Source organism: Entelurus aequoreus, linkage group LG06, assembly GCF_033978785.1.
Source record: "Entelurus aequoreus isolate RoL-2023_Sb linkage group LG06, RoL_Eaeq_v1.1, whole genome shotgun sequence".
Lineage (NCBI taxonomy): Eukaryota > Metazoa > Chordata > Actinopteri > Syngnathiformes > Syngnathidae > Entelurus > Entelurus aequoreus.
Window position 1 is genome coordinate 9,836,878 of NC_084736.1, and position 26,756 is coordinate 9,863,633.

A 26,756-nucleotide genomic window follows, 5' to 3' on the forward strand; every position below is an offset into this window, starting at 1 on the left:
TCCTTGCCGGATACCAGCAGGGCAGAGTCATCCGCAAACAAAAACAATTCACAGTCACATGCCGATGACATGTCGTTTATGTATATTAGGAACAGTAAAGGTCCCAATATACTGCCTTGGGGGACTCCACAGCTCACCGAGAGGGGGGGGGGACACGGTGCCGTTCACCTCTACCACCTGCTCCCTCCCCTCCAAGTAAGACTGCATCCAGCTCCAAGAGGTTTTGTTAAATCCGATTGCTCTGAGCTTATCCAACAGTATAGCGTGGTTAACGGTGTCAAAGGCCTTCTGAAGGTCCAGCATGACCATGCCGCAGTATTTGCCCGCGTCCACCTCATGTTTGATGTGGTCGGTCAGATAGAGAAGGCATGTGTCAGTGGAGTGGTTAGTTCTGAAGCCGGATTGGAATTTGTACATGAGTTTATTAGTGGCAAGGTAACTATCGACCTGTTCATAAACTATTTTCTCCATTACTTTCGAAATGGAGCTGAGAATAGAAACAGGTCGGTAGTTGCCAGGTTCCAATTTGCTTCCTTTTTTAAAGAGGGGAGTTACTCTTGCTATCTTAAAATCTTTTGGTACTTGGCCTTGTGTAATTGATAGGTTTATTATGTGCGTGATGATCGGGGCAATGATGGAGGCAGAGTCCCTGAGGAATCTGGAGGGAATATTATCAAGGCCTGTGGCCTTGTTAGGGTGGAGCGCGCTCAATTTTTTAAACACCTCATCAGCTGTGACCATTTCTAATTTGAAATCATTGTTGGATACTCCTAGCTTTCTGTAGAAGGCTTTAATGTGTTCTACACCAAAGCGACCACTGTACTGTACGTTATCAAAATAACCAGCCTACCGGTATATGAAAAGTCAGTCTTTAATCATTGTGTCATCATCTTCCTCCTGCGTACTAAAACCACCAAAATCCTCTTCGTCTGTGTCGGAGAAGAACAGGCCGTAAATAAGCCGCACCGTTGTATAAGCCGCAGGGACCAGAACGAGGGGAAAAAGTAGTGGCTTATAGTCCGGAAATTACGGTAGTTACTATGGTCATCTAATTAGTTACTATGGATCTTATTAGTTACTATGGTCATCTAATTAGTTACTATGGTAATCTAAGTCACAGCAGCTCAGATGAGGCACCAAGCCGTGTGGGTGGGGAGCGTTTCCACAGAGTCTGAAATGTGGGTGTCAGGGACAGACGTGGAAGGAGATTTTTACAACAAAGTTCTGAAGCTTAGTGATATATCAGATGTATCAGATTGTAGGTGGGTTTGTTTTTTACCCTTCGCGTTCATGTTTCGCTGTGTTTGTTGCCTTTCGCTTGATTATAAAATATGTGGATGGAGTGGGGGTGTGACATTCATATGTTGTCAATATTTAGTGTTTTATCCTTCATAGTTAATATTGTAAATCCCACATTCTTTATTTTCACGTACATTCTGGGTCTCATTCAGTAAAAAAAAAAGGAAAATTCCATTTTTTAAGGCGGTCTGTCATAACGTTTTTAGCTTTCAATCAGACATTATTGTGAGGTTTTGTATTAGTGTACCGGCCCCCAGACACATTTTTTTTCTCTAAATTTGGCCCCCCAGAGTCAAAATAATTGCCCAGGCCTGGTGTAGACTCCAGCTTATCAGGGGTGTCAAACTCATTTTAGCTCAGGGGCCACACGGAGGAACATATTTTCCCAAGTGGGCCGAACTGGTAAAATCACGGCATGATAACCTAAAAATAAAGACAACTTCCGATTGTTTTCTTTTGTTTAAAAATAGCACAAGCACATACTGAAAATGAACAAATCATGTTGGTTTTTTTACACTTACATGATGCGGTTAATAGTATTCTATCTTCATTTGTCGTTATTTATACTTTCTGAATAAATGATGTGATCATGATCTTAAGTCAAATAGGTGAAATTGAGTCTGTCAGAATTTTAAAATGCTCCTGTTGGTGTCATTTGATTAGAACACCTGATTCTGATCATTTGGATGGGTGGCCAAATACTTTTGGCAATATAGTCTATTATTGCAGCATATTTATGTGCGCCCAGAAAATGTGTCCCCAGCCATAAGTACAACACATGTACAAATTGTCTAAAGCATTTATTTTGGTATAAACGTCGCAGGTTACATTACCAACAACATATTTGACAAGGTGACAATCCACATTTTGTATACCATCACAAATTATAGCTCCGCCCATAGCTCCGCCTCCTCTGAAGTCAGGCGCTGATACAAAGATTTGCTATTGTGGAATCCAGTTTAGAACAGCAGTTCATTTCATTCGGAAAATTTCCACTCATTTTTATACTAAGCAAACTCATCTCGTGGGCTGGAAAAAAACCTGTTCCCAATGATCATCCTGGCACTAACACCTGCTGCAGCTCCTCCACTTCCAGGGTCCACATCTTCCTGTGGAGATCCGCCCGCTCGGAGAGATCCGCCATCTTCACGGCGCGGACGACCGGCTCCGGGGAGACCGCCTGGACGGCGCCCATCACCATCACGTATTTACCTACACGTTAAATAAGGAATAATTCACTTGTGACTAGAGATGTCCGATAATGGCTTTTTTGCCGATATTGTCCAACTCTTAATTACAGATACCGATATATACAGTCATGGAATTAACACATTATTATGCCTAATTTGGACAACCAGGTATGGTGAAGATAAGGTCCTTTTTAAAAAAATTAATAAAATAAAATAAGATAAATAAATTAAAAACTTTTTCTTGAATAAAAAAGAAAGTAAAACAATATAAAATCATTTACATAGAAACTAGTAATTAATGAAAATGAGTAAAGCTAACTGCCCATCACCATCACGTATTTACCTACACGTTAAATAAGGAATAATTCACTTGTAACTAGGGATGTCCGATATTGGCTTTTTTGCCGAAATCCGATATTCCGATAATAATGTCCAACTCTTAATTACAGATACCGATATATACAGTCGTGGAATTAACACATTATTATGCCTAATTTGGACAACCAGGTATGGTGAAGATATCCTTTTTTAAAAAATTAATAAAATAAAACAAGATAAATTAAAAACATTTTCTTGAATAAAAAAGAAAGTAAAACAATATAGAAACTAGTAATTAATGAAAATGAGTAAAATTAACTGTTAAAGGTAAGTACTAGAGATGTCCGATAATATCGGCATGCCGATATTTTTGGACATCTCCGATAAATGCTTTAAAATGTAATATTGGAAATTATCGGTATCGTTTTTTTTATTATCGTATCGTTATTTTATTTTATTTTTAAATTTTTTTTTATTAAATCAACATAAAAAAACACAAGATACACTTACAATTAGTGCACCAACCCAAAAAACCTCCCCCATTCACACTCATTCACACAAAAGGGTTGTTTCTTTCTGTTATTAATATTCTGGTAGGTTCCTACATTGTATATCAATATATATCAATACAGTCTGCAAGGGATACAGTCCGTAAGCACACGTGATTGTGCGTGCTGCTGGTCCACTAATAGTACTAACCTTTAACAGTTAATTTTACTAATTTTCATTAATTACTAGTTTCTGTGTAACTGTTTTTATATTGTTTTACTTGCTTTTTTATTCAAGAAAATGTTTTTAATTTATTTATTTTATTTTATTTTATTTAAAAGGACCTTATCTTCGCCATACCTGCTTGTCCAAATTAGTTATAATAATGTGTTAATTCCACAACTGTATATATCGGTATCGGTAATATCGGGAAATCGGATATCGGCAAAAAAGCCATTATCGGACATCCCTACACATTATTATGCCTAATTTGGACAACCAGGTATGGTGAAGATAAGGTCCTTTTTTTTAAAAAAGGACCTTAAAATAAAATAAGATAAATTAATTAAAAACATTTTTTTGAATACAAAAGAAAGTAAAACAATATAAAAACAGTTACATAGAAACTAGTAATTAATGAAAATTAGTAAAATTAACTGTTAAAGGTTAGTACTATTAGTGGACCAGCAGCACGCACAATCATGTGTGCTTACGGACTGTATCCCTTGCAGACTGTATTGATATATACCGTATTTTTCTGACTATAAGTCACTCCGGAGTATAAGTCGCACCGGCCGAAAATGCATAATAAAGGAAAAAAACATATAAGTCGCACTGTAGTACAAGTCGCATTTTTGGGGGAAATTTATTTGATAAAACCCAAGACTAAGAATAGACATTTGAAAGGCAATTTAAAATAAATAAAGAATAGTGAACAACAGGCTGAATAAGTGTACGTTATATGAGGCATAAATAACCAACTGAGAACGTGCCTGGTATGTTAACGTAACATATTATGGTAAGAGTCATTCAAATAACTATAACATATAGAACATGCTATACGTTTACCAAACAATCTGTCACTCCTAATCGCTAAATCCCATGAAATCTTATACGTCTAGTCTCTTACGTGAATGAGCTAAATATTATTTGATATTTTACGGTAATGTGTTAATAATTTCACACATAAGTCGTTCCTGAGTATAAGTCGCACCCCCGGCCAAACTATGAAGAAAAACTGCGACTTGTAGTCCGAAAAATACGGTATTGATATACAATGTAGGAACCAGAATATTAATAACAGAAAGAAACAACCCTTTTGTGTGAATGAGTGTAAATGGGGGAGGGAGGTTTTTTGGGTTGGTGCACTAATTTTAAGTGTATCTTGTGTTTTTTATGTTGATTCAATTAAAAAAACATACAAAAAAACGATACCGATAATTTAAAAAAAAAACGATACCGATAATTTTCGATATTACATTTCAAAGCATTTATCGGCCCATAATATCGGCAGGCCAATATTATCGGACATCTCTACTTGTAACCATTAAATTACATTTCCCGAGCGCGGCCACCGCTGCTGCTCACTGCTCCCCTCACCTCCCAGGGGGTGAACAAGGGGATGGGTCACATGCAGAGGGTCATTTCACCACACCTAGTAGTGTGTGTGACTATCATTGGTACTTGAAATAAAGAGTTTTTACCTGACGACAAGCACGGCTTCCCTTTAGGGATGTTATTAACGCCTTGGACGGTGAAGGTGCCCGTGTCGTCCATGAGCAGCACGCTGTTGAGCTCCGCTTGGACCTCCATCACGGTGCCCTGCATCCACACCAGGGACACCGGCAGGAGGCGAGTCCCGCTCAGCTTCACCAGCCACCCGGCGCCGCTCGGCTCGCCGGAAGTCTCAGTCGCTGTTCTTAACTGACCGGATAATACCTTCACTGGTGGGGGCCGCTTTATGTCACCGTCTGCTTTATCCATTTTTTAATCACTTTGTCACCGTCATCCACACACACAGGAGGGAGCTCGTCGAACGTAAACACTACACTTTCCCGCTGTAGGGCGGGCTTCCGGAAACGTCATTACCGGCAAGGAGCTTTCAAAATAAAACCACCACCGGAAATCGCTTGTGAACATTTCGCAGTGTACTGTCGGGTTAGCGAACTTCCCGATCAGTTTGCGCATGCGCCGGACGTCAGCAACTTCCTGTCCCCACTTGACTGTTTCTTCAAAACTATTTATGTCAAACTGAAACCTTCGACTAAATTATAAGTTTTTTAACACAAAACACATGCATTTTAATATTTTCGTAAAACTGAAACCTTCGACTAAATACAAAAAAAAATAGTAACCGAGGGTTTATATATGTCGCCTATACTGTATAAAACTACAAAATAACAAACACGGAGGCTCCATTTTTACACGAGGACCAATGTATTTCCTTTCTTTCAAAACCTCCGCTCCACTACAACGTGTCACCACTTCCGCTCTTGGCGCCTTCAAAATAAGAGCTCAAGGCATATACCGTACAACAGCCCATAACAGGAACTTAACATCACAAAGAGGCAAGCCATAAATATAGGTTACAATGTAAACACAAAACAGGCATTTTACTATTTCTGTCAAACTTGAACCTTCGACTAAATAAAAAAAAAATGTAAACAAAACACAGGCATTTTAATATTTTCGTCAAACTGGAACTTTTGACTAAATAAAACAATTTAGAACACAAAACAGGCATTTTACTATTTTCGTCAAACTGGAACCTTCGACTAAATTAAAAAAAATTTCAAACACAAAGCACAGGCATTTTACTATTTTCGTCAAACTGGAACTTTCGACTAAATACAAAAAAATTAAACAAAAAACACAGCCATTTTAATATTTTCGTCTAACTGAAAGCTTTGACTAAATTATTTTTTTGTAACACAAAACAGGCATTTTACTATTTTCGTCAAACAGAAACCTTCGACTAAATTTAAAAAATGTAAACAAAACACAGGCATTTTACTATTTTCGTCAAACTGGAACTTTCCACTAAATAAACATTTTTTGACCACAAAACAGGCATTTTACTATTTTTGTCAAACTGAAACCTTCGAATAAATAAATAAAAAATATAAACAAAGCACAACCATTTTACTATTTTCGTCAAACTGAAACCTTCGACTAAATTAAACATTTTTTAACACAAAACACAGGCATTTTACTATTTTCGTCAAACTGAAACCTTCGAATAAATAAATAAAAAATATAAACAAAACACAATCATTTTACTATTTTCGTCAAACTGAAACCTTCGACTAAATTAAACATTTTTTAACACAAAACACGGGCATTTTACTATTGGCGTCAAACTGGAACCTTCGACTAAATTAAAAAAATTTAAACACAAAACACAGCCATTTTAATATTTTCGTCAAACTGCAACCTTCGACTAAATTAAAAATAATCAAACACAAAACACAGGCATTTTACTATTAGCGGCAAACTGGAACCTTCGACTAAATTACATTTTTTTTTAACACAAAAAGGCATTTTACTACTATTTTTGTCAAACTGGAACCTTCGACTAAATCACATTTTTTAACACAAAACACAGGCGTTTTACTATTTGCATCAAACTGGAACATTCGACTAAATACAAAAAAATTAAACACAAAACAGGCATTTTACTATTTTCGTCAAATTGGAACCTTCGACTAAATTAAACATTTTTTAAACACAAAACACAGGCATTTTACTATTTTCGTCAAACTGAAACCTTCGACTAAATTATTATTTTATTTTTTTTTACACAAAACAGGCATTTTACTATTAGCGTCAAACTGGAACCTTCGACTAAATAAAAACATTTTAACACAAAACACAGGCGTTTTACTATTTTCGTCAAACAACTTCAAAACTTCGACTAAATTCAATTGTTTTTACTTTTTTTCCCCCCCATCCACAGTTATTTCAATATCGAAGCTGCAATTATTTTAGCTATCTAACTCCTTTAAACGTACATCCATTGTTATTTTTGTAATATTTTTAATGGCTCAAAGTCGCCAAACTTTAGCAGGAAGTTTACGCATGCGCACCAAATCCGGCGGTGACACGCAACTATTAAAACAGAAACAGATTCATGATGGCGTCATGTTATATTTGACCTGCTTTAAATACACCAGTGTAAAATGAAATAGTCAAAAATAAAACAAGTATGCTTTGTTTGGATGAGTCAAAATGGTGCTAACTTGTTGCATTTATTCAAAACGTATTCAGCAAAAAAAGCATGCATTTTTTTTGTTAAAAAAAGACAAAAAGCTGGTTCATCATTTCATTAAATAACTTTTATTTCTTTAAGAATAACAGGAGAAAAGCGTTAGCAATTTCTGTACAATTGTTTCACTGTGTTTTCCCTTGGATTGGACTTGTCGAACCCCACAAATGCTGGGGGGACGCGTGGGGGGGTCTGAGAAATGTTTACGCTGCCATGTAGTGCACGTTTTAATCCTTTTAAAAAAACAACAAAAAAAAAAACTATTTCTTTGTCCACAGACGTCAGTCGAGTTTCCTTCAGATCGATTCTGAGAAAGCAATTTCCTTTAAGCGTGGTGTTGACTCTCACGCTCTCCTCGCTTCCGTGACGGCTGCGCTTGTCTTTGTCCCAGTTCAATGTAAAAAAAAAAATTAAAAAAAACAAAAACCTAAGAGGCACATTAGAAATACTGCCATTTTCCCAGGACTGTGTCTTTGATTGCATCCACGAACTGTACAGGCACCCAGTAGACCCAATACTGGGACGCTTCTGTAGGACCCAACTGGAACGCCTGCGACCCAAATAGATCCTGTGTTGACATGCACTCATTGTACACACCATCACTTTTTCTGCAAGGGGTTCTGGGTATTTGTTCTGTTGTGTTACGGTGCGGATGTTCTCCCGAAATGTGTTTGGTGCGGGTTCACAGTGTGGCGCATATTTGTAACAGTGTTAAAGTTGTTTATGCGGCCACCCTCAGTGTGACCTGTATGGCTGTTGACCAAGTATGCCTTGCATTCACTTGTGTGTGTGAAAAGCCGCAGATATTATGTGACTGGGCAGTGCCTTTAAGGTTTATTGGCGCTCTGTACTTCTCCCTACGTCCGTGTACACAGCGGCGTTTTAAAAAAGTCATGAATTTTACTTTTTGAAACCGATACCGATAATTTCCGATATTACATTTTAAAGCATTTATCGGCCGATATTATCGGACATCTGTAGTGATAATCATAGAAGCGGAAATGTACACACATACTGTCCAGTACAATACAGCTGAAGCAACAAGAAAATGGAAGTGCGATTACCATATTTTTTGGACTATAAGCCGCTACTTTTTCCCCAACGCTTTGAACCCTGCAGCTTGGGAAACAGTGCGGCAAATTTAGGGATTTTTCTTTGCTTTGTTTTCAACAAAAGGTTTTTTCACATCACGCCGACAGACACTGAGAAGGTGTATCTTTTGAAAAAATTCCCTCACTGCAGGATGGCGTTGTACTTCCTGTTTCGTGCCTTGGACCGGAAGTAAAACTCGTCCGTAGCGTTTCTGCTGGAAAGGATTCTTCATTCATCATTTCAAACGTTTGTAAGTTTTACAACACATCCATCCATCCACCCCCGGCCAAACTATGAAAAAAACTGCGACTTATAGTCCGAAAAAACGGTATGGTAATCAACAGAAAGATATTGTTCTAACCCAAGGACTTCAAAGCGGAGCGGAAGCAGGACCAGACCTCTTCTTGAACCTCCTTTTTGAACTATTTTACAACCTCTTCTTTTGAACTGTTCGGTAACTAAAGGCAACGCTGTTTACGACCCACTTCCCTCTAAAAGTGGAAGCTGTGGTCATGTGGTCGGAGAAAGTCAAATACAGAAGGAGGAGTACAATCTTTCGCCAGAGCGTGCTGAGATACTGTACAAGAGTACAGTGTACAGGCGACTCTCCTCAATTGAGTCCAAATTGAATTCTGTCTCTGTTTGATTCTTTGCTGCTTGTCTTGTTTAATAGATGTCATCAGAAATTTGTCCTCTGCATTTGACCCATCCCCTTGATCACCCCCTGGGAGGTGAGGGGAGCAGTGGGCAGCACCGGGAATAATTTTTGGTGATTTAACCCCCAATTCCAACCCTTGATGCTGAGTGCCAAGCAGGGAGGTAATGGGTCCCATTTTTATAGTCTTTGGTATGACTCGGCCGGGGTTTGAACTCACAACCTACCGATCTCAAGGCGGACACACTAACCACTAGGCCACTGAGTACGGGCGTGCTTCGTCATCTCTGTCGCTGCTTCTCCACGACACCTTTCTCTGCCTGAACATGTTTCATCCTGCTTTTTGTACTGCTCCCCTTACAGGAAAGCGAAGCCTGGCAATAATTGCAGATAGCCGTTTCCTCGTCGTATTTCTTAGGTAAGTGAAGCCGTGCCTTGGAGGGTTTTTTTCCCGGTCCGTTGTTGTTGCTGCTTCTGTATCTGCCGCCGAATGACTGAGCTACGTCATTTCCTGTGACGTGCCACAGGGCATTTCCTGTGACACGGGATTCGAATAAAGAACCAAATATTTTTCTTTGCTATAGTGGCTTCGATAACGGGAAGCGTTTCTCAAAAAGGGATTCGAATCCATGGAATCGGTTCTTTTATTATCGAACAATCGGGCGAACCGGTTTTCGAACATCATCCCTAGTTTCAGTTTTGTAAATTCGCCAAATAGCCGCCGTGGAGTTATTGATTCTGTTTAGCTGATTGAAGAGCGAGCTTCCGCAGCTAACGGGTCCTTGACGGTGACTTCTGTTTTGTTTGGTCGGCCGTGTTACAGGCACCGTTTGGAAACAATTAAAGCAGCACTAAGTAACTTTTCAACCTTCATAAAACATTGTTATACCTTTTGGGATGATACTACGGAGCCCCTAAAGGGACATGGGGGAAATGTTATTTATTTAATTTTTTTTTAGACATGTATCTCGTGCGCAACCATCAGCTTTTTATAAAGTTATAAAAAAAATAACAATTATACATTTTTTTATTTTTTGTTTTAGACGTGTCTCGTGTGCACGAGAAAGTTTCTCGTGCGCAACCATCAGCTTTTTATAAAGTTATAAAAATAAAAAAATAATTATACATTTTTTAATTTTTTATTTTAGACATGTAACTTTTCAACCTTCATAAAACATTGTTATACCGTTTGGGATGATACTACGGAGCCCCTAAAGGGACATGGGGGAAATGTTTTTTTTTTTTTTAGACATGTATCTCGTGCGCAACCATTAGCTTTTTATAAAGTTATAAAAAAAAAATAATAATAATTATACATTTTTTATTTTTTTATTTTAGACATGTATCTTGTGCGCAACCATCAGCTTTTTATAAAGTTATAAAAAAATTTAAAAAATTATACATTTTTTATTTTTTTATTTTAGACATGTATCTCGTTCACAACCATCAGCTTTTTATAAAGTTATAAAAAAAAATAATAATAATTATCCATTTTTCATTTTTTTTATTTTAGACATGTATCTTGTGTGCACGAGAAAGTTTCTCGTGCGCAACCATCAGCTTTTTAGAAAGTTATAAAAATAAAAAAATAATTATAAATGTTTTATTTTTTATTTTAGATATGTATCTCGTGCGCAACCATCAGCTTTTTATAAAGTTATAAAAAAAAAAAAAGAATTATAAATTTTTTTAATTTTTATTTTAGACATGTATCTCGTGCGCACAAGAAACTTTCTTGTGCGCACGAGATACATGTCTAAAAAAAAAAATTATTTAAAAAAAATTTTTTTAGACATGTATCTCGTGCGCACGAGAAACTATCTCACACGAGATACATGTCTAAAAAAAAATAACTATTTAAAAAAAAAATGTTTAGACATGTATATGGGGGACGGCGTGGCGAAGTTGGTAGAGTGGCCGTGCCAGCAATCGGAGGGTTGCTGGTTACTGGGGTTCAATCCCCACCTTCTACCATCCTAGTCACGTCCGTTGTGTCCTTGGGCAAGACACTTCACCCTTGCTCCTGATGGGTGCTGGTAGCGCCTTGCATGGCAGCTCCCTCCATCAGTGTGTGAATGTGTGTGTGAATGGGTAAATGTGGAAATACTGTCAAAGCGCTTTGAGTACCTTGAAGGTAGAAAAGCGCTATACAAGTATAACCCATTTATCATTTATTATTTATAGTATCTCGTGCGCACGAGAAACTATCTCACACGAGATACATGTCTAAAAAATAAATAAAAATAATTTTAATTAAAAAAAATGTTTTTTTTTAATAACTATAAAAAGTTTCTCGTGCGCACGAGATACATGTCTAAAAAAAAAAATATTTTTTTAAAATTTTTTTTAGACATGTATCTCGTGCGCACGAGAAACTATCTCGCACAAGATACATGTCTAAAAAAAATAAAATAATAATTATAATTTTTTTTAAAAACATTTTTTTAATAACTTTATAAAAAGTTTCTCGTGCGCACGAGATACATGTCTAAAAAAAATAAAAATAAAAATTATAAAAAAAATAATTTCCCCCATGTGCCTTTACAGTACAGGCCAAACGTTTGGACACACTTTCTCGTTTCAATGCGTTTTCTTTATTTTCATGACTATTTACATTGTAGATAGTCACTGAAGGCATCAAAACTATGAATGAACACATGTGGAGTTATGTACTTAACAAAAAAAGGTGAAATAACTGAAGACATGTTTTATATTCCAGTTTCTTCAAAATAGCCACCCTTTGCTCTGAATACTGCTTTGCACACTCTTGGCATTCTCTTCATGAGCTTCAAGAGGTAGTCACCTGAAATGGTTTTCACTTCACAGGTGTGCTTGAAGCTTATCGAGAGAATGCCAAGAGTGTTCATTCATAGTTTGGATGCCTTCAGTGACAATAGTCATGAAGGTAAATAAAATGCATCGAATGAAAAGGTGTGTCCAAACCTTTGGCCTGTACTGTATGTAAGAATATGTATTTATTTAAAAATTAATAGCCCAGAAATTACAGTAGTTTTACTTTCCTACAGGTTTACATAACAAACAAGCCTATTTTGACACTTGCATGACAGGTAAGACTGCTGAAGTAACCTGGAAGCAGGGCTTGTTTTGTCACGCATCATCAAAGGCTGACTCATTCGACTTGATCATAGTTCCGTGGACCTATTTTTGACGCTTCTATGAATGAATGAAAATGTTACCTAACAACTTTGCCAGCGCAGTAAATACAAGTTTAATGACGGTGGCAGTTCGACCCTGAAACGGTCACTGTAGATATAAAAGCATCAGATTTGTCTTTTTGTACAAACCCCGTTTCCATATGAGTTGGGAAATTGTGTTAGATGTAAATATAAACGGAATACAATGATTTGCGAATCATTTTCAACCCATATTCAGTTGAATATGCTACAAAGACAACATATTTGATGTTCAAACTGATAAACTTTTTTTTTTGTGCAAATAATCATTAACTTTAGAATTTGATGCCAGCAACACGTGACAAAGAAGTTGGGAAAGGTGGCAATAAATACTGATAAAGTTGAGGAATGCTCATCAAACACTTATTTGGAACATCCCACAGGTGAACAGTCAAATTGGGTGGGTGCCATGATTGGGTATAAAAGTAGCTTCCACGAAATGCTCGGTCATTCACAAACAAGGATGGGGCGAGGGTCACCACTTTGTCAACAAATGCGTTAGCAAATTTTTGAACAGTTCAAGAAAAACCTTTATCAACCAGCTATTGCAAGGAATTTAGGGATTTCACCATCTACGCTCCGTAATATCATCAAAGGGTTCAGAGAATCTGGAGAAATCACTGCACGTAAGCAGCTAAGCCCGTGACCTTCCATCCCTCAGGCTGTACTGCATCAACAAGCGACATCAGTGTGTAAAGGATATCACCATGTGGGCTCAGGAACACTTCAGAAACCCACTGTCAGTAACTACAGTTGGTCGCTACATCTGTAAGTGCAAGTTAAAACTCTCCTATGCAAGGCAAAAAACGTTTATCAACAACACCCAGAAACGCTGTCGGCTTCGCTGGGCCTGAGCTCATCTAAGATGGACTGATACAAAGTGGAAAAGTGTTCCGTGGTCTGACGAGTCCACATTTCAAATTGTTTTTGGAAACTGTGGACGTCGTGTCCTCCGGACCAAAGAGGAAAAGAACCATCCGGGTTGTTATAGGCGCAAAGTTGAAAAGCCAGCATGTGTGATGGTATAGGGGTGTATTAGTGCCCAAGACATGGGTAACTTACACATCTGCGAAGGCGCCATTAATGCTGAAAGGTACATACAGGTTTTGGAGCAACATATGTTGCCATCCAAGCAACGTTACCATGGACGCCCCTGCTTATTTCAGCAAGACAATGCCAAGCCACGTGTTACAACAGCATGGCTTCGTAGTAAAAGAGTGCGGGTACTAGACTGGCCTGCCTGTAGTCCAGACCTGTCTCCCATTGAAAATGTGTGGTGCATTATGAAGCCTAAAATAGCACAAGGGAGACCCCCGGACTGTTGAACAACTTAAGCTGTACATCAAGCAAGAATGGGAAAGAATTCCACCTGAGAATCTTCAAAAATGTGTCTCCTCAGTTCCCAAACGTTTACTGAGTGTTGTTAAAAGGAAAGGCCATGTAACACAGTGGTGAACATGCCCTTTCCCAACTACTTTGGCACACGTTGCAGCCATGAAATTCTAAGTAAATTATTATTTGCAAAAAAATAATAAAGTTTATGAGTTTGAACATCAAATATGTTGTCTTTGTAGTGCATTCAACTGAATATGGGTTGAAAAGGATTTGCAAATCATTGTATTCCGTTTATATTTACATCTAACACAATTTCCCAACTCATATGGAAACGGGGTTTGTAAGATATTAGTGTGTCATTTCCTGCTTGCTTTCAGAGCCTGAAGCAGCCGAGCGTCACCACCCGTCGCCCCGGTGTCAATGCCACGCTCTTACTCACCATCATGTAATAGCCCTCGTGCTCTTCAATAGGCTCGGACAGCACGTTCTTAATGGAGCCCATCGGCACCTTCTCCGTCCTCTCTGCACACACACGGACACACCACAGTGACGCCGCTGTCCCTTTAAAGGTGGACCGACCACAGCGAGACGGCCGCTCACCTTTCGTGCCGATCCACAGCTGATCCTGCTCCAGTTTGAACGTGAGTCTTACTTTCCCCCCGGACTTGTTGTACATTCCGGATAAAGGCACTGTCGGTAGTCGCTCCTGTGTGGGGAAGTGGGTCAGTGGCGGTCAAAACGCTCGCACGGCAAAACTGCAAAGACGCTCACTTTTGTTCCTTTGATAGCCGGCATGACGTCTTCTGGTTTACCTTTGTCCAAAACCTTCCTGTGTTGCTGAAGGAAAACACAAAAGTTATGACTTTAAATAATTGCATGGTGCATGAGTGCACAAAGTCTAAAATGGACTGTGATATTCTGATGGTTCGCTCCCTTGGTGGTGGTAGCATCATGAGTGGAGCGGTGGTTCATTAATGGTAGAAGGAGGGGCAACAAATTCCTACACGGTGAAGTGAATTGCATTTATATAGCACGTTTTCTCTAGAGTCTCAAAGCGCTTTACATAGTGAAACCCATTTCCTACATATTTAAGCTACACTTACACCAATGTGGCAGGTGTAAATGTAGGTGGGTAATGTGTGACGAGGATGGCGTCGTGATCTGGGGTGGCATGAGTGTTTCCAGCACTGGGGAGCAGCGGTGCATTGTGGGGGGAAAACATGAATCCCCAAAAGTACTGTGACATTCTAAAGGTAGTGTCACCGTTTGGGACCACATGAGTGCCGCCTGAATTGGGGGGGAAAACACAAATTCCAACTAGGGTTGTGACATTTTCAAGGTGCACTCCCTCGGTGGTAGTAGTGTTACCATTTGGGGCGACGTGAGTGCCGCCTACACTGGAGAGCTGCGGTACATTCAGGGGGGAAACATGAATTCCAACATGTACTGTGGCATTCTGAAGGTCCGCTCCATTGGTGGTGGTGGTAGAGTTCTGATCTAGGGCCACATGAGTGCTGCCAGCGCGAGGGAGCTGTAGTTCTTTGAGGTGGAAACATGCATTCCAACATGGACTGTGACATTTTGATGGGTTCGCTCCATTGGTGGTGGTAGGGTAACGACCCGGGGCCGCATGAGTGCTGCCTGCACTGGGGAGCTGCTGCTCACTGTGAGTGAAAACACAATTACAATAATTTACTGTGACAATCTGAAAGTCCGCCTCTTTGGTGGTGGTGGTAGCGCCGCAGTTTCGGGCCGCATGAGTGCTGCCGGCAATCGGGAGATGTGGTGCCTTTAGGGGGAAACATAAATTCCAACATGTACTGTGACAATCTGAATGTCCGCGCCATTGGTGGTGGTAGCGTCACAGTCTAGGGCCGTACGAGTGCTGCTGTTCACTGTGAGCGAAAACAATGCCAACACAGTACTGTGACAATCTGAATATCTGTGCCTTCGGTGGTGTTGGTAGTGTCACAGTCTAGGGCCGCATGAGTGCTGCTGCCACTGGGGAACCATGATTTCCAACAGCTTCCCTTCATCAGCCTCATTCCATCCCAGTATAATTATTTGGCCACTAATCATGGTGCGCCTAAAAGTGGTCACAATTCTTCTTTGATTGGTTTCTGAATACCTGCGCCTTTTACGGTGGTGTTGGTAGTGTCTCGGGTCTAGGGCCGCATGAGTGCTGCCACTGGGGAACCATGATTTCCAACATCTTCCCTTCATCAGCCTCATTCCATCCCAGTATAATTATTTGGCCACTAATCAGAGTTCGCCTAAAAGTGGTCACAATTCTTTTTTGATTGGTTTCTGAATACCTGCGCCTTTTATGGTGGTGTTGGTAGTGTCACGGTCTAGGGCCGCATGAGTGCTGCCACTGGGGAACCATGATTTCCAACATCTTCCCTTCATCAGCCTCATTCCATCCCAGTATAATTATTTGGCCACTAATCATGGTGCGCCTAAAAGTGGTCACAACTCTTCTTTGATAGTTTTCTGAATATCTGCACCTTTTACAGTGGTGTTGGTAGTGTCACGGTCTAGGGCCGCATGAGTGCTGCCACTGGGGAACCATGATTTCCAACATCTTCCCTTCATCAGCCTCATTCCATCCCAGTATAATTATTTGGCCACTAATCATGGTGCGCCTAAAAGTGGTCACAAATCTTCTTTGATTGTTTTTTGAATATCTGCGCCTTTTACGGTGGTGTTGGTAGTGTCACGGTCTAGGGCCACATGAGTGCTGCCACTGGGGAACCATGATTTCCAACAGCTTCCCTTCATCAGCCTCATTCCATCCCAGTATAATTATTTGGCCACTAATCATGGTGCGCCTAAAAGTGGTCACAACTCTTCTTTGATTGTTTTCTGAATATCTGCGCCTTTTACGGTGGTGTTGGTAGTCTCTCGGTCTAGGGCCGCATGAGTGCTGCTGCCACTGGGGAACCATGATTTCCAACATCTTCCCTTCATCAGCCTCATTCCATCCCAGTATAATTATTTGGCCACTAATCACGGTGCGCCTAAAAGTGGTCACAACTGTTCTTTGATTGTTTTCTGAATATCTGCGCCTTTTACTGTGGTGTTGGTAGTCTCTCGGTCTAGGGCCGCATGAGTGCTGCTGCCACTGGGGAACCATCATTTCCAACATCTTCCCTTCATCAGCCTCATTACATCCCAGTATAATTATTTGGCCACTAATCTGAGTGCGCCTAAAAGTAGTCACAACTCTTCTTTGATTGTTTTCTGAATATCTGCACCTTTTACGGTGGTGTTGGTAGTGTCACGGTCTAGGGCCGCATGAGTGCTGCCACTGGGGAACTATGATTTCCAACATCTTCCCTTCATCAGCCAAATTCCATCCCAGTATAATTATTTGGCCACTAATCATGGTGCGCCTAAAAGTGGTCATAACTCTTCTTTGATTGTTTTCTGAATATCTGCGCCTTTTACGGTGGTGTTGGTAGTCTCTCGGTCTAGGGCCGCATGAGTGCTGCTGCCACTGGGGAACCATCATTTCCAACATCTTCCCTTCATCAGCCTCATTACATCCCAGTATAATTATTTGGCCACTAATCTGAGTGCGCCTAAAAGTAGTCACAACTCTTCTTTGATTGTTTTCTGAATATCTGCGCCTTTTACGGTGGTGTTGGTAGTGTCACGGTCTAGGGCCGCATGAGTGCTGCCACTGGGGAACCATGATTTCCAACATCTTCCCTTCATCAGCCTCATTCCATCCCAGTATAATTATTTGGCCACTAATCAGAGTTCGCCTAAAAGTGGTCACAATTGTTCTTTGATTGGTTTCTGAATACCTGCGCCTTTTATCGTGGTGTTGGTAGTGTCACGGTCTAGGGCCACATGAGTGCTGCCACTGGGGAACCATGATTTCCAACAGCTTCCCTTCATCAGCCTCATTCCATCCCAGTATAATTATTTGGCCACTAATCATGGTGCGCCTAAAAGTGGTCACAACTCTTCTTTGATTGTTTTCTGAATATCTGCGCCTTTTACGGTGGTGTTGGTAGTCTCTCGGTCTAGGGCCGCATGAGTGCTGCTGCCACTGGGGAACCATGATTTCCAACATCTTCCCTTCATCAGCCTCATTCCATCCCAGTATAATTATTTGGCCACTAATCACGGTGCGCCTAAAAGTGGTCACAACTGTTCTTTGATTGTTTTCTGAATATCTGCGCCTTTTACTGTGGTGTTGGTAGTCTCTCGGTCTAGGGCCGCATGAGTGCTGCTGCCACTGGGGAACCATCATTTCCAACATCTTCCCTTCATCAGCCTCATTACATCCCAGTATAATTATTTGGCCACTAATCTGAGTGCGCCTAAAAGTAGTCACAACTCTTCTTTGATTGTTTTCTGAATATCTGCACCTTTTACGGTGGTGTTGGTAGTGTCACGGTCTAGGGCCGCATGAGTGCTGCCACTGGGGAACTATGATTTCCAACATCTTCCCTTCATCAGCCAAATTCCATCCCAGTATAATTATTTGGCCACTAATCATGGTGCGCCTAAAAGTGGTCATAACTCTTCTTTGATTGTTTTCTGAATATCTGCGCCTTTTACGGTGGTGTTGGTAGTCTCTCGGTCTAGGGCCGCATGAGTGCTGCTGCCACTGGGGAACCATCATTTCCAACATCTTCCCTTCATCAGCCTCATTACATCCCAGTATAATTATTTGGCCACTAATCTGAGTGCGCCTAAAAGTAGTCACAACTCTTCTTTGATTGTTTTCTGAATATCTGCGCCTTTTACGGTGGTGTTGGTAGTGTCACGGTCTAGGGCCGCATGAGTGCTGCCACTGGGGAACTATGATTTCCAACATCTTCCCTTCATCAGCCTCATTCCATCCCAGTATAATTATTTGGCCACTAATCAGAGTGCGCCTAAAAGTGGTCACAACTCTTCTTTGATTGTTTTCTGAATATCTGCACCTTTTACAGTGGTGTTGGTAGTGTCACGTTCTAGGGCCACATGAGTGCTGCCACTGGGGAACCATGATTTCCAACATCTTCCCTTCATCAGCCTCATTCCATCCCAGTATAATTATTTGGCCACTAATCAGAGTTCGCCTAAAAGTGGTCACAATTGTTCTTTGATTGGTTTCTGAATACCTGCGACTTTTATGGTGGTGTTGGTAGTGTCACGTTCTAGGGCCACATGAGTGCTGCCACTGGGGAACCATGATTTCCAACATCTTCCCTTCATCAGCCAAATTCCATCCCAGTATAATTATTTGGCCACTAATCATGGTGCGCCTAAAAGTGGTCACAACTCTTCTTTGATTGTTTTCTGAATATCTGCGCCTTTTACGGTGGTGTTGGTAGTCTCTCGGTCTAGGGCCGCATGAGTGCTGCTGCCACTGGGGAACCATGATTTACAACATCTTCCCTTCATCAGCCTCATTCCATCCCAGTATAATTATTTGGCCACTAATCAGAGTGCGCCTAGAAGTGGTCACAACTCTTCTTTGATTGGTTTCTGAATATCTGCGCCTTTTACGGTGGTGTTGGTAGTGTCACGGTCTAGGGCCACATGAGTGCTGCTGCCACTTGGGAACCATGATTTCCAACATCTTCCCTTCATCAGCCTCATTCCATCCCAGTATAATTATTTGGCCACTAATCAGAGTGTGCCTAAAAGTGGTCACAGTTCTTCTTTGATTAATTTCTGAATATCTGCGCCTTTTACGGCGGTGTTGGTAGTCTCTCGGTCTAGGGCCGCATGAGTGCTGCTGCCACTGGGGAACCATGATTTCCAACATCTTCCCTTCATCAGCCAAATTCCATCCCAGTATAATTATTTGGCCACGAACCATGGTGTGCCTAAAAGTGGTCACAACTCTTCTTTGATTGTTTTCTGAATATCTGCGCCTTTTATGGTGGTGTTGGTAGTGTCTCGGTCTAGGGCCGCATGAGTGCTGCCACTGGGGAACCATGATTTCCAACATCTTCCCTTCATGTGTAAGCATGTGGCGACAGACTATTTCCTACCTTTTGTCTGCATAGAGGCTCCTTCTTGTTTTCCTCTGCTTTCACTTCCTGCTGCATGACCTCTTTGGGCGTGCTGACGGCCAGCACGTCGTTGATGGTGGAGCCCACCACCATGATCTTGGCGCCGCTGGTCACCTTTATCTCCCGTAGCGTCTTGTCCTCCGGTAGCAAGCCTTTGTACATGACCTTCTGCATGGCCGGCGGAAGACCTGGCGAGAGGAAGATTTAAGACTCGGGTCGGCGGCGAGTTAGCGGAAGGGGGGGGGGATTCCTCACCGGTGAGCGAGTGGATCCTCTCCTTCAGCTTGGCGCCGGTGCTGTCCAGAGGGATCTTCAGGTCGTATTTGATCTTGTTCCAGATGATCTTCAAGTCTACCGTCTCGCCCTCCTCCTCCACGTCGTCCCCGTTGCTCATGCTGGGAGAGTCCTGAGTGGTGGCGTTCCCCGCCTCGGACGCGGACGCCGAGTCGCCCTTCTCGTCCGAGTCGCCCTTCTCGTCCGAGTCGCCCACGGGAGCGTCTTCTTTCGGCTCGACGTCCGTTTGCATTACAATATCACTTCCTGTTAGAAAAAAAAGATACATTTCTGAGGTGTTAGGTGTCTCGCAAATCTCACGTAAAAAAATATACAACATAAAGTAGCAAGAAACACGTCAATAATGAATGAAGCAAAACATGGTCTAGACCATTGGTTCTTAACCTGGGTTCAATGGAACCCTAGGGGTTCGGTGAGTCGGCCTCAGGGGTTCGGCGGAGGTCGAGACACACCCGACTCATCGTGTAAATAAAAACTTCTCCCTATCGGCGTATTACGGATACGACAACAGCATAAGTCGGACTGGTTTGCAGGTGTGTAATTTGTTGTGAGTTTATGCACTGTGTTGGTTTTGTTCTTTGAACAAGGTGATGTTCATGCACGGTTCATTTTGTGCACCAGTAATAAAACATGGTAACACTTTAGTATGGGGAACATATTCACCATTAATTAGTTGCTTATTAACATGCAAATTACTAACATATTGGCTCTTAACTAGTCATTATTAAGTACTTATTAATGCCTTATTCGGCATGGCCTTATTACAACCCTGACCCTCTAGCCCTCTAGCCCTCTAACCCTAACCCTGACCCTAACCAAAAAAACTCTAAATTTAGTCTTTGTTACTTAGAATAGGTTCCCCATACTAAAGTGTTACCAAAAACATATAACTTTGTCTTGAATTTGAAAAAAAAAACAAAAAACATTTTGTTTGTCACTAAAGAAGGGTTCGGTGAATGCGCATGTGAAACTGGTGGGGTTCGGTACCTCCGACAAGGTTAAGAACCACTGGTCTAGACCAAAAATCACTCCATATTCTCTACTGCTCGCTAGTGTTACCATATCTGAGTTATTGTGTAGAAATATGGGGAAATAACCACAAAAGTACACTTCATTCATTAACCGTGTTACAAAAAAGATGAGTTAGAATAATACATAATGTTGGATATAGAAAACATACAAACCTTTTCAATACTGAAATTCCACGACAGTGAATTTGCAAACAGCTAAAATTATACACAAAGCAAACTATAATTTTCTACCGAAGAATATACAACAATTATTCTCAACAAAAGAAGAGAAATACAATCTTAAAGAAAAATGTAATTCAAAACATTTGTACGCACGTACAACACTTAAGACCTTCAGTATATCAGTATGTGGAATTAAATGATGGAATGGATTAAGCAAAGAAATCAAACAATGTACTAATATGATCCACTTCAAGACAGTTAAAGTGTTTACAAAGAAGAAGAACCATGATAAACATTCTGAATTTATCACATCCATCCATTCATTTTCTAGATAATCTTACTCATCTCACCATATGATTATTATGTATTTATTTTTATTGTTATTACTTATGGAATTATATTGTGAATAAATTGAGAACAGGAAGTGAACAAAAGTTTTAGCAACTGCTATGTGAAGGAAAAGGGGTAGGATTAAATAAGCTCTGCTTCTGCCTACTCCTTTTCGGACATGTTGAATAGATGAACTGGAAATTGTGATGTATCATGTTGTATGCATGCATGTGTGATGTATCATGTTGTATGCATGCATGTGTGATGTATCATGTTGTATGCATGCATGTGTGATGTATCATGTTGTATGCATGCATGTGTGATGTATCATGTTGTATGCTAGATCCACTATGGACTGGACTCTCACACTATTAACTAGATCCACTATGGACTGGACTCTCACATTATTTATAGATCCACTATGGACTGGACTCTCACACTTTTAACTAGACCCACTATGGACTGGACTCTCACACTACTATTTTAGACCCACTATGGACTGGACTCACACACTATTAACTAGATCCACTATGGACTGGACTCTCACACTATTAACTAGATCCACTATGGACTGGACTCTCACATTATTTATAGATCCACTATGGACTGGACTCTCACACCACTAACTAGATCCACTATGGACTGGACTCTCACACTTTTAACTAGACCCACTATGGACTGGACTCTCACACTACTATTTTAGACCCACTATGGACTGGACTCACACACTATTAACTAGATCCACTATGGACTGGACTCTCACACTATTAACTAGATCCACTATGGACTGGACTCTCACACTATTATGTTAGATCCACTATGGACTGGACTCACACTATTAACTAGATCCACTATTGACTGGACTCTCACACTATTATGTTAGATCCACTATGGACTGGACTCTCACACTACTATTTTAGATCCACTATGGACTCGGCTCTTACACTATTATGTTAGATCCACTATGGACTGGACTCTCACACTATTATGTTAGATCCACTATGGACTGGACTCTCACACTACTATTTTAGATCCACTATGGACTGGGCTCTCACACTATTATGTTAGATCCACTATGGACTGGACTCTCACACTATCATGTTAGATCCACTATGGACTGGACTCTCACACTATTATGTTAGATCCACTATGGACTGGACTCTCACACTATTATGTTAGATCCACTATGGACTGGACTCTCACACTATTATGTTAGATCCACTATGGACTGGACTCTCACACTATTATGTTAGATCCACTATGGACTGGACTCTCACAATATTATGTTAGATCCACTATGGACTGGACTCTCACACTATTAACTAGATCCACTCGATGTCCATTGCACCGGTCGCCCGGGGTCCCCACATCCGCGGTCCCCTCCAAGGTTTCTCATTGTCATCCCATTGGGGTTGAGTTTTTCCTTGCCCCGATGCGGGATCTGAGCTGTCACATTGTGGCTCGCGCAGCCCTTTGAGACACTCGTGATTTAGGGCTATATAAATAACTTGATTAGTGGCCTTGTGGTTAGAGTGTCCGCCCTGAAATCGGTAGGTCGTGAGTTCAAACCCCAGCCCAGTCATACCAAAGACTACAAAAACGGGACCCGTTACCTCCCTGCTTGACACTCTGCATCAAGGGTCAGAATTGGGGGTTAAATCACCAAAAATTATTCCCGGGCGCGGCCACCGCTGCTGCTCACTGCTCCCCTCACCTCCCAGGGGGTGAACATGGGTGATGGGTCAAACGCAGAGGATAATTTCACCACACCTAGTGTGTGTGTGACAACAATTGGTACTTTAATTGACGTTATTATCTCTCATAATGACTCTTTCGAATGCTCTGTAGCAGCTAATGGGAGTAAAATCGAAACAGTTTTCACATGACACAGCATTTATTACTTTCATTTTCCTTACACACAACTTACTAAATACAATACGTTGTCATTTGAAGTTGTTTAATATAATAACATATTTCACGGTGTTTTAAGTCCCCGCCCTTACAGAACAGACATTATTAGGACTTGTTCGCAGTTATTGACGTTAGCTCGCCTCTCACCTATGGGAACATGTCAACTTAAACGTGGATTTTTTTAAATTATTTTTTTAAAGACACGACTTTAACATTGCCCGGTATTAACGCGTCTACGAAGCCGCCCGCTTTAATTCACCACCCGGGGGCAAAAGTTGGTGTAACGGAATGAAGAAAATGTTGCTATGTTCAGCTCAATACCCACCATCCTGGGCCGCCATGATGATTGTGTACAATCAGTGGAAACCTTCCACCGAGCCGAAGAGTGTCACCAGAGGGCAAGATGGTGCCGCTCCTCCTCTATCACGTGTTATCAAACGGATACATAGATAGCACGTTAGGTCACGTCTCGGAATGCACGTATTTACTGCATTGATAAGTTTGTTTTATATAAACTGGGTTGGGGGGGGTGAAAAACGAAATAAATGGAATGTTGTTTGTTTTTCTCCGTTTTACATAATACGTTACTTTAGCGGAGTAAATTGGAGTTTTAACTGTAAAAATTACGAACGCGGTGTTTTAAACTGTATTGGAACCACGAAGGCGGAAAAGGATGACAGGGAACGCTCTCGTCTCGTAGATGTTCTTTGTTGTAGCAGGAAGAGAGGTGGCACTTTCCTCGTTTCCTATTGGTCGGCGCGTTCTTCTTCGTGCGTGTTTTATAGATTGACGCTTTATTGACATCGTGTGGCTCAAACCTGTCCTACAACGTTCCCTATTCTCTATGTGTACAGCTCCACTAATGGACATTGGAGTGTTACTTTCAAAGGCAAAATTAAAGTATTGCTAGAAACATAATTTTATATGGGACTTTATTGTATTATATGTATAGTACATGTTCCAAAAAAGAAAAAAAAAGCATAAAACCCCACCAGAATTAGAGATATTACAAGTCAAAGTGATGAAGCTTAGTGTTACGCTCATGACTTGGTGTAACTAAACATTACCCTATAAGATGAAGGCAATTGCATTTTATTGATATTTGAAATGTATTAATTATTTATAAATGAATATTTAAATATACTAAATGTAAAAAAGGGAATAAATATTCAAAATAATATAGTTTGGTTACGCCATCATGAGCGCAACGCAAGGTTGTAAAAGTTTCAACTACAATTCTAAATAAGACGTCAAAAGCAAACTTAAATCCAATACACACAGCTTAAAGATTGATCAATACCTATTTAAATTTAGTAATACATAAATATGATGATTTGTCAAAATATAAAAGAAATATACCTGAACAGAACGCTCATGATGGTTACACCAAAAAGTAACGCTGTGAATCGCGTTTTTCCAAGTTTTTTGGGCATTTTTATGCTATTTCGTAGCATCTCCTTTTTATTACAGTTGATTTTAAATGGTCAAACTAATGCATATTATATATGCATGCCATAGTAAACAAAACAAAAAAGTCATATTTATTTTGATTGTTACATTTTGAAGTACGTTTGTGCAGGTGGTTGCGAATGTACCCATTACCAGAGCTGTACACCTATAGAAGAGATCAAATTTGGTATTTTTTTTTTATAAACGACTGTAGCAGAAATGTTTGTCAACATTATTATGCTCCAGGCAATATGTTTTCTACATAAATGTCGATTTATGAAAGTAAGGCCTACATTTTCTAATTGGCTTGATGGTTTACAATTATCAATCAAATCTTGGAGGATGATTAAGTAGAGTACAAACGCCCTTAAATTGATGTATATTTTAAAAACATTTAAAGCGATTTAGGTAACCCCTTTTGTCTTTTTTTAAAAATTGTATTTAATTTTTTTTCATATTTTTTTTATTATTAGAATAGAATAGAATAGAATAGAACGTACTTTATTGATCCCTGGGAAAAATTCAGCACCACAGTTCGCTCACAATAGACAATAAATACTATACAGCATTATTCACATGTAAATAAAATAAATATATTATACATATATTCTACATTTAAGTGCAGTCAAGAAGCAACATATTATTATATATATTATTATATATTATATTATATATATTATTATTTATTATTATTTTATACTCTATCTGTATTTGTTTTCTTTCCTTGACATTTTTCGCTGATGTTGAACGTGCCTTGACTTTTGTGTGCATTATAAATGTATGTTTGTTGTTCAATAATAAAAAAAAAAAACTTGTCCTACAACGTTGCATTTTATGATGCATGGCTATTGAGTTATGTTGTTCTATAGGCACAATAAAACACCATTTCCAATTCAAATAGTTTTGTAGTTTAACCATAATACAAATACGTTGAAAAACAACATTAGTTTTGCTATTACATAACTTATTTTATACAATCAAAACAGATAAAGACTGTATAAAAAATGCCACATGCAAATACAACTACAATGAATAAAAAAAAGTATGAAATAAATAATAGTTTTGTAGTGAAATCATAATACAAATACATTGAAAAACAACATTAGTTTTGCTATTACATAACCTATCTTATACAACTAAAACAGATAAAGACTGTAACAAAAATGCCACATGCAAATATAACTACAATGAATAAAAAAGTATGAAATTAATATTTTCTGGGCGTCCGAGAAAAAATCCTGACTTTTCCTACCGCTGTACTTTTATAAAAAAAAAAGATTTACACGGCTAATTTGGGTAGAAACACAATATTTAATTTTAAATGTTTGAAGTTCATCCTGTAGGAAATAGGATACATTAAAAGTAGAATAAAATAAAAACTATTAACTTAGTACTCTTTTCACTTTTGTATAAAAGTCTTCAGAACGTTTTAGCTAATTTTTTTTTTATTATTTTATCTTGTTTTATTCTATTTTATTTTATTTTACTTTACGATGTTTTATTTTTGTATTTATTTATTTGTTTCATTCCCCCCCCAAACTCAATAATAGGGATATAGGTTAAATGTGCTTGAAGTCAGTGTGTATGTTCCGCTTAAAACCAAAAGATGGCAGCACCACCTCAATGAGATGTTCCACTGTTGAGGAGGAAGAAGAAGAAGAGCACGCCGGAAGTAGTGAATGAACAAATATATCCAAAACAAAACACAACCGGAAATGGA

The 26,756-nt window shown here is 39.8% G+C and overlaps 3 protein-coding genes across 5 annotated transcripts in view; 1 reads left to right on the forward strand and 2 right to left on the reverse strand.

Annotated features, from left to right (window-relative positions):
* Positions 1–2,084: 2,084 nt before the first annotated feature.
* Positions 2,085–5,458, reverse strand: rmi2 (RecQ mediated genome instability 2). Its single transcript, XM_062049391.1, has 2 exons — positions 5,000–5,458; positions 2,085–2,511 (listed from the first exon to the last, which is right to left on the reverse strand). Exons 1-2 carry the CDS (start codon positions 5,277–5,279, stop codon positions 2,354–2,356), a joined length of 438 nt encoding a protein of 145 aa, XP_061905375.1. The 5' UTR covers positions 5,280–5,458; the 3' UTR covers positions 2,085–2,353.
* A 2,150-nt stretch (positions 5,459–7,608) lies between these two features.
* ubfd1 (ubiquitin family domain containing 1) lies at positions 7,609–24,072 on the reverse strand. 2 transcript variants are annotated; one of them, XM_062049974.1, is made up of 7 exons: positions 23,913–24,072; positions 20,115–20,399; positions 19,839–20,047; positions 14,608–14,673; positions 14,437–14,542; positions 14,276–14,358; positions 7,609–8,110 (listed from the first exon to the last, which is right to left on the reverse strand). In XM_062049974.1, the coding sequence occupies exons 1-7, from the start codon at positions 23,926–23,928 to the stop codon at positions 8,000–8,002; spliced, it is 876 nt and encodes a 291-aa protein (XP_061905958.1). In that variant the 5' UTR covers positions 23,929–24,072; the 3' UTR covers positions 7,609–7,999. The 2 variants fall into 2 exon arrangements, with proteins under 2 accessions (XP_061905958.1, XP_061905957.1); XM_062049973.1 differs by lacking the exon at positions 23,913–24,072 and having other exon boundaries at positions 20,115–20,421.
* Positions 24,073–26,637: 2,565 nt separating this feature from the next.
* LOC133651820 (UNC93-like protein MFSD11) overlaps positions 26,638–26,756 on the forward strand; it is a 23,774-nt gene continuing 23,655 nt past the window's right edge. Inside the window, exon 1 of one of the 2 annotated variants that reach the window (XM_062049970.1) lies at positions 26,638–26,756. This exon is cut by the window's right edge and continues 234 nt beyond it. The gene's annotated coding sequence lies outside the window, so the exon portion shown is untranslated. The other variant, XM_062049971.1, reaches the window with a different exon arrangement.